Raw genomic sequence first — 7359 nt, 5'->3', positions numbered from 1 at the left:
CCCAGTGCCTGCAGTAAGGATGAACTGGGCAGAGTGGGAAACTATGATGGAGCTGCAGAAATCTGGGGCTCAGAGAACTCCAGGCTCAACCAGATGTTGCTTGGTTTGTGCTTATGCACATTAAATTTTTGGTTTGGAAATGTGCAGCAGATATACTGAATTATTATATAATCCTAAAGTTCCTGGGTCCCTGCCTTACCCTGAGAGCTGGACCATTCCCAGCACAAAACATGATGCAGTTACATTATAAACAATGTTCCAAATGATCGATATGACCAAAGGTCTTGTTTACACCTAAACTCTTGAACATCTGTAGCAGACATGTTTAAAAAGTGTAAAAATGCTATGAGGAATATCCTGTGTCCAATGTGGTTTTTCCACAGATCTGATCAAATGGTCTAAAGAAATGCAAATATTTCCATTTTAAATATACAGGACCCTGGGTGTATGTGCACTGGGACCTGCAGGTGTTTATGCTGCAGGTTGAACCCTCTTGGCTTCTAAATTAGGTTTCAGGCGAGCACAGACAGCAGATGAAAACAAAAAGCACAGTGATGCTGAGACATTACAGTGAAGGATCAAAAAGCAAAGCTTGTTTTGGTGCAGCCAACAGAGATTATGGTCTCTAACCTGTTTACTCGTGTGTTCTTCACCTGCAGTTAGTTATTACGAACAATAATTGATCGGATTTTGTTATCAGCCTGATGACAGTTTCTTGTGTGTCTCCTTTTCAAATCAGCAGAAGAGACGAAGGGAAACAGGTGCTTCACAGGCTGATCGCCATGGAAACTGAAGTCTCTCAGGATGATGACGGCCTGTGGATGAAGATGGACTCTGGCCCTGGAGCAGAAAATACAGAGTCGATATTGCTAACCTCTGGTGAGACCCCCCGAGATGAAACTGTCACCACCCCTGCTCCCACAGAGATCAGCAGGTACCACAGCGTGATGGATGATGATGGTGCAGATGATGTCTTCATCCCTCCTCCTCCTCCTCCTCCATCCTCCGGGGCTCCTTGGCCACCAGCAGAGGGCAGCACAGATCCAACTGTCAATAATTCCAGTATGACCCTTTCAAATGGGGCAGATGACGTCACAGAGGCTAAAGCTAATCCCAGCAGCTTAGACTGGCATCACAGTGAGAAGCCGTTAATGGCAGCACACAAGGCGGATACAGCATGGACGCCTGAGGAGTCTGTGGATGCTGTATCTCTGTCCCACAACAAGAAGTCCAGTGCAGGAATAGATGAAGACCCACCTTTCATAGAAGACACAAGGAACGTGATGGAAACATGCCAGGGTCCATCTGGAAAACACCACCAGGAAACAGGAGACGAAGAATCAAGTGAGGAAAGTGAGGATATTGTCATTTTGAGTGAAGGACAGAAAATCTCAAATACTGAGGAAACTAAATCTGAGGACATCTGTGGTTGTTCTGACAGAGACTCAAAACTAACAAAAGAAAATACCGACTGCGACAACGTGGAGACACAAGCACCAGTGACATCTGGTCCCAGTGATGATTTTGAACCAGAAGACCACAACTGCAACCAAAACAAGATGGATGCAACCACCAGTCAGCCACAGCTGCCAGAGGTTCCAACAGATGTGACTCATCAGTACCGAGCTTGTGATGACTCCGGAGCCCAGAATTGCAACCTCACAAAGATTGACTGGGCGATTAGAGAGAGCAGCACTAGTGAAATCAGAGTCCTACAACTTCCCATGTGTGAAAGCACAGAAGAGATGGTGACAAAGGCAGAGCAGGGAGACGGAAGCAGGAAAATAGCTTCTGATATCCAACAAGGAGAGCAACTTCTTCAGCGGCTGCAACTGGTGCAGCAACGACAGGACGTATTTTTGTCAGAGAGCCCTTGTACACCCCAGCAGGTTGTTGGAGAAAAGAGGAACGGGAAAAAAGATGTGCCTGGGACTGAAGGGGGGGATTTGACAGTAACAGAAGCAGGTCTGACAGGGGGAGATGAGAGGGTCGAAAGCAGCATCCACACTGTTACTGAGGGAGCTGAGACAAATCTGATGGAAAAGAATGAAAGTAAAGACACTGAAACAAAAGCAAGGACATGCTTCTCCACAGTGTCTGGACAGACAGAGCACCAGAGGATTTCCAGAACAGAGGCAGATAACACCGATAACGATCAGAGTGGCAACCGGCTGCCTGCAGAGGCGTCTCCCATAAACACCCATGAAAAATATAAAACTGAAATCCCTGCTGCATCTGCCCGACACAGATTCTCTGCCGCCGAGACCTCCATGGAGAAGCAGATCCAAGAGGCTGCCCATGGGAAGCAAAACCTGCAGAGAGCCAGGGGCATCTTCAACCTTGCAGATAATGCAGATGTACTGGAGATTCCCTTTAAGACCAGCATCTCGCTTGAACCACTGCCACCCAAGGCTGTCCAGGATCAACACAGTGATTGGCAGTTTTCCGAGCAGAAGACGCAGAAGGAGATAAGTCAGGAGATTCAGCGAGAACTTCTACTGGTCAACCAGGGGAAGATCCCAGGAGGATACAGCAAAGGCGAGGTCCGCCACCTAAAGGAGACAAAACTGCTGTTTGAGGCTTTCCAGCAGGAAAACATGGACGGTCCCACAAGGCACAGGAAACCCCATAGCTCAGCGGTCAAAGGTCATGTTCATCCTTCTGTGCTGGAGCGTACACGAAGCCTGGAGATGTTCTCGCTCAAAGCTTGCTCCGTTTCCAGAACACGTTCCCTCAGGCTGTACAAGTGTGCAACCTCTGAGAGGGAAAAAAGTCCTGAAAACCTGAGATCAATGACCCCAACTGGGGGTTCTCAAGACAAAACAAACAAACATTTATCTCCTTGCAAACAAGACCAGCACCTGCGCCTGTACAGAAGCATGGACTCCGTCAGCATGGATGTCTCTGCATCACCTTTGGAGACAGGGGAGGGAAACATGAGACAAGAAGCTCCCATCCTCCAACAAAACCCCTTCTTCAAGCTGCGCCCATCCCTGGCTCTGCAGCCAGAGGTGGAGAAGGACATCCGCGAGGCCAGACGAAGAGAGGAGGAGCTACGCAGGCAGAGACGTGCTCTGTATGGAGACGAGCAGAAACGTCCAGAGGAAGAGACATCACGATTCACAAAGAAGCTCGCACCAGGTCAGTGTCCGTGGGTAGATTTCATCCTCCTCTTTCAACAAGATCTTGAAAGTGTCAAAATAAATCTTTTTGCCACTTAGCTGAGCAAGTTGGTGTCTTGGCAAAACCAAGTGTGACAAAGTGCTTTGGAAACAGACTGACTGAATAATGATGTACATGAACCACGTGACCTCGACTTCAGATGAGATATGGAGTGATGAGGAGGCTGGACCCATCCTCACATTAATACACATCCCCTTCATGCTGCATTCAGTCGGGGATGTTATGCAGGTTTCCTTGAAATCCTGCAGTAAATTTGGATGGAAACCTACTTTGTATTTAACTTTTAGTCTAGTACTGTACTTCACTGTAGTATCCTTAGGCATCATTATACTAGGTGTCAAACCATCTGATCCAGTTACAGACATGCATCTTGTTTTTACTGAAGCATAAATGGAAAACACTGAAGACGCTGATGGAAGCTGTCCACGTGCTACGACACAGCAGGTAAAATATGTCAAACAGGAAACACTGGGATCTTTATTCATTGCACATTCAGCCGTCTGACACTGTCTGAGCACTTTAATGAATGCCTCTCTACATTAGCATCACACTGTATTAGCCAAGGAGTCTTATCGACAACTTAAGTGTCAACCCCGTCACCGCCGGTTAAGGGCACATCAGTCCAGTGATCGGAGTCAACGGGCTGAGTGACGCAGAAGCTGCACTTGATCCAGGGGCAGTTCTGGTCCGGATTTGTAGAAACAAATAACTGGTATGTCTTATTATGAGGATTACAGAATAGTTGGACTGGATTGACCTCTGAGTGTAGTTTGCTTCTATTTTTCACATCAATTTTGGTTGCCATTATTGCCAGCAGCCTGGAGGCCCAACAGAACGCTGCAGGGAGCGCGTCATTATGGAGCCCCCGTGTTTTCAGCCACAGCGGCTGGATAATGATGTGTGGGTTGACTCCACGTGTCGGGAGGCCAAACAAGCTGCAGCCTGTTGCCCTGAGCAGCCATGACACCATAACATTGAATCAGAGCACAGTGTGGTCACGTTACAGAGCATGCTTCACACTGAAAATATAAATCCAGAAAGAAACATGACACCTTCTCGTTTAGTTCAACCTGCCTCACATCAGGTGGTCAGCTCTGACTCCTTCTGTGTAAAAGAACAGAAAGTCCAGTTGCCACGACTCAACCTCTAGATTCTGTCTGTCCCTAACTTCTCACCCACAGCGAGGAGTCAGATTTGTGACATCGTTCAAGGTGTAACGGCAAAGTGCTGCCTGGAAAGTCCTCTCATACTCTCCTGCTCCTTTGTCTAGATGCCAGACAACAGTCCAGGGGGAAGCTGGGTCGGGTGTGGCCTCCTCCGTCTAACAGCGAGCAGATGAGGTGTGAGCAGACGCAGGTGATGTGTTTCCTGTTTTATTCACTGCTGTAGGATCCGTGCGTTTGTGCAGCACAGGCAGGAACAGTGTGGTCTTGTGTTATCCTGAAATCGGAAAGGATGGAAGCTCATCAGCTTCTGTTACCAACGTTCCGCTGTTTTCCAGACAAAGAGCCAGAGACCAGATCTGCTATAACAAACATTCAGGCTTAACTGAATTTTAAATTAGAGAGATTAGAGTCAACTTTATTGTCATTGCACATAGTTACAAGGCAACGAAATGCAGTTATCATCTAAATGGGAATTATATTTACTAATACTTCTGGTGCTTTATTGATAATCTCACTGGATCCTTTTTATCGCAAAAAGATGTTTTAATTAGCTCACACCTCCTTTTTTGCACAAACCCTGAAAACAACTGGGAACAATGGGAAACAACTATATCTAGAGCAAAAAAACTGTCGGACTAAAAGCCTGGGCCCAAGTAGTTCATCGAACTTCTCCCAAACTACAGAACATAGTTTAAAAACACATTGAGAACAGGAGTAAAATTTATTCATAGATTAAATTTAGTTAAGCAGCTCAAGTGGTTGTGATCCTGAGCCCTGAGGAGGATGAGGAGGGAGCTGATCTGCTGTTTTCTTTGTCTTATCCCACAGAAGGAGCCAAATGCTCACAGAGCAGCGGGTCAGAAAGCTGCGCTGTGGCAGCGCTGGGAGTCCGGTCTGACCAATGGGGAAAAGAATTGAGGACGGGCGAACTAGCATGTTCACCAAAGAGCACCGAACCTGTGAGCTGCACTTATCTAGTCCCAGCTTTACGCTTTCTGGTTCCTCTGCTTTGTATCTGTGTCAAAGCTGCTTTTTGAAGCCTGTGAAGACTAGTTGTACTCAGCACATAAAGCCAAATGATCACTTCAGTCATTGTCTCCGTCATTTTTCCCTTTAACTGTTCAGCTGAGCTGAATCCTGCCAGTCCTCAGTTTATCGCATCTCAAAAGCAGCTAACACAACATGATTATTTATGTCTCTAAAACAATATTATATACTAATAGATTTCTTTATTGCTAGTGACTCTAAAATCCTCCCAGGCCAGTCTCTTACAACTCCAGGTTACTGTGCATCCTTTTCTGCTGCTGAAAAACGTCCACCATCCTGAGCCCCTGAAGGAGGCAGGTGAGGGTAAATGAACCATCAGAAACCCTTGAGGAAAACGTTCCCCAGTTGCCCTCACATTTACTAGAGAGAGCTCGGTTTCTAATCTCCACAGACAGCGCACGGCTTAGCCTGTCTAAACACCATCTGCCGGCCCTGGCCACGCTGCCAAGAGAGGAAGGACTTTCACTCTGGCCTTCCGGGCGCCGATATCCTGGTGTTAATTGGCTGGAGTTCTCATCGATCCACAAACAGAGGCACAGCCAAAGCCTGGCTTTCAGCTGTTACGAAATTGTAATATTTCTGCCTGTCACAACAAAGAGGCTTCACGCAATTTCATTTACTTCAAACTGTCACAGCTGCACAGATGTTTCAGCTCTCATGCTGAGTCCTTTAACAAGGACTCCCCTCCAACATGAGCAGCAGGTTAGTTCCCTGGAATCAGAGGCCTCCACAGGCCTGAACCTGAACGTCACAATCCCACACAACTACACACACAATACAAAAGGACACATCAAACGAGTAAATCACTATGAATCACTAAAGTCATCTCTACCCACTCTCGGTTGCTAATAAACAGCCCACTGACCGTATTCTGACACGTCTGCATGTGGAGGAACCTGTGGAAGTGTAGAGGATTCACGTAAATGCTGTAAATGTTACTGTTTCTGCGAGGATCATGGAGATTGGGATGAGTAGATGACGGCACATGATGATCTGCATTTGTATTTAAAGCACTGTTTTTCAACATGTACCCTACTCAACGCTAATAGGAAAAAGAATAAATAAAATATTATAAAACAACTACATTTGATTTTTTCATACTGTTTATTTCTTCTGCTGCAAATAAAGTCATTTTTGCTTTATGGATGTGACTTTACATCTTTTACCAGGAGATGGCAGTACAGTCGTAGCAACCAAGAGAATATTTCAGGTTGTCACACAAATGTGCCTTTTTGACATAATTCTCACGTAGAGACCTGAAAGCACTTCTGTAAAAAGCTCAGGTGTTTCCATGTAAACCACACGATCCTGCAGAGTAAGACAGGTTTATTCCAAATAATCGTAGGATTGCTCACACATGACAAGAAGTCATTTCATAACAGATGCTGAGAAAGTACAGAAGATACATAACCACTATAATTTATCTAATTCTGAGTCAGCTGCCAATTACGGTGTATGATGAAACCTATTCCCGTTGAGATAAGAAGCATCTGTGTGAGGACCTGTTGAGGGCTGCACTCTGCAAAGGCCGTTAACACTGCTGTTCTGAAAAACACACTGTGCTCTGTGAAAACAGGAATCACCGGGATAAGGAGTTTCCTTTACACAAACCCCTCACAATTAGATTTGAGACAGAAACCGATCTGTTGAGGATAAATGTCCAAACATGATGTGCCCACATTTTCTTGGAAACCACAAATTAATCTTCACCTTCTTCCTTCAGTCGAGCTCTTGGCAGCAGCACGGGGCAGCTTCCAGCCAAACACCAGTGATGAATAGGAGGAAATGGGAAACCAGATCTAAAACAGGCCTTCTGTTTCTGAGATGGGGCTAAATGAAGGCGGAGGGCACAAACACAAGGAGCTTTGTGAGTGGGGCTGAATGACAAGGGAGCAGAGGAGTGGCAGCTCTGACATCACTCTCCTTCGGCTGCGGAGATGGGCCCAGCTCTGCACCAGCAACA

At 46.2% G+C, this 7359-nt stretch overlaps 1 protein-coding gene across 2 annotated transcripts; it reads left to right on the top strand.

Annotated features, from left to right (window-relative positions):
* Window positions 1-747: 747 nt before the first annotated feature.
* On the top strand, window positions 748-6476 carry LOC113140563 (uncharacterized). 2 transcript variants are annotated; one of them, XM_026324451.2, is made up of 3 exons: window positions 748-3141; window positions 4454-4523; window positions 5178-6476. In XM_026324451.2, the coding sequence occupies exons 1-3, from the start codon at window positions 783-785 to the stop codon at window positions 5245-5247; spliced, it is 2499 nt and encodes an 832-aa protein (XP_026180236.1). In that variant the 5' UTR covers window positions 748-782; the 3' UTR covers window positions 5248-6476. The 2 variants fall into 2 exon arrangements, with proteins under 2 accessions (XP_026180236.1, XP_026180235.1); XM_026324450.2 differs by having other exon boundaries at window positions 4454-4539.
* The last annotated feature ends 883 nt before the right edge of the window (window positions 6477-7359 follow it).

Source organism: Mastacembelus armatus, chromosome 8 (assembly GCF_900324485.2).
Source record: "Mastacembelus armatus chromosome 8, fMasArm1.2, whole genome shotgun sequence".
In the NCBI taxonomy this organism is placed as follows: domain Eukaryota; kingdom Metazoa; phylum Chordata; class Actinopteri; order Synbranchiformes; family Mastacembelidae; genus Mastacembelus; species Mastacembelus armatus.
Note: the sequence above shows the minus strand (reverse complement) of the source record. Positions and strands in the feature narration are given on the sequence as shown.

What these genes read in the sequence shown, in the direction of transcription:
- LOC113140563 (XM_026324450.2), top strand. Translation starts at nt 783, where the DNA reads ATGGAAACTGAAGTCTCTCAGGATGATGACGGCCTGTGGATGAAGATG. An exon ending in CACAAAGAAGCTCGCACCAG is followed by an intron (nt 3,142 to 4,453) that starts GTCAGTGTCCGT and finishes TCCTTTGTCTAG; the next exon opens with ATGCCAGACAACAGTCCAGG. An exon ending in TGAGGTGTGAGCAGACGCAG is followed by an intron (nt 4,540 to 5,177) that starts GTGATGTGTTTC and finishes CTTATCCCACAG; the next exon opens with AAGGAGCCAAATGCTCACAG.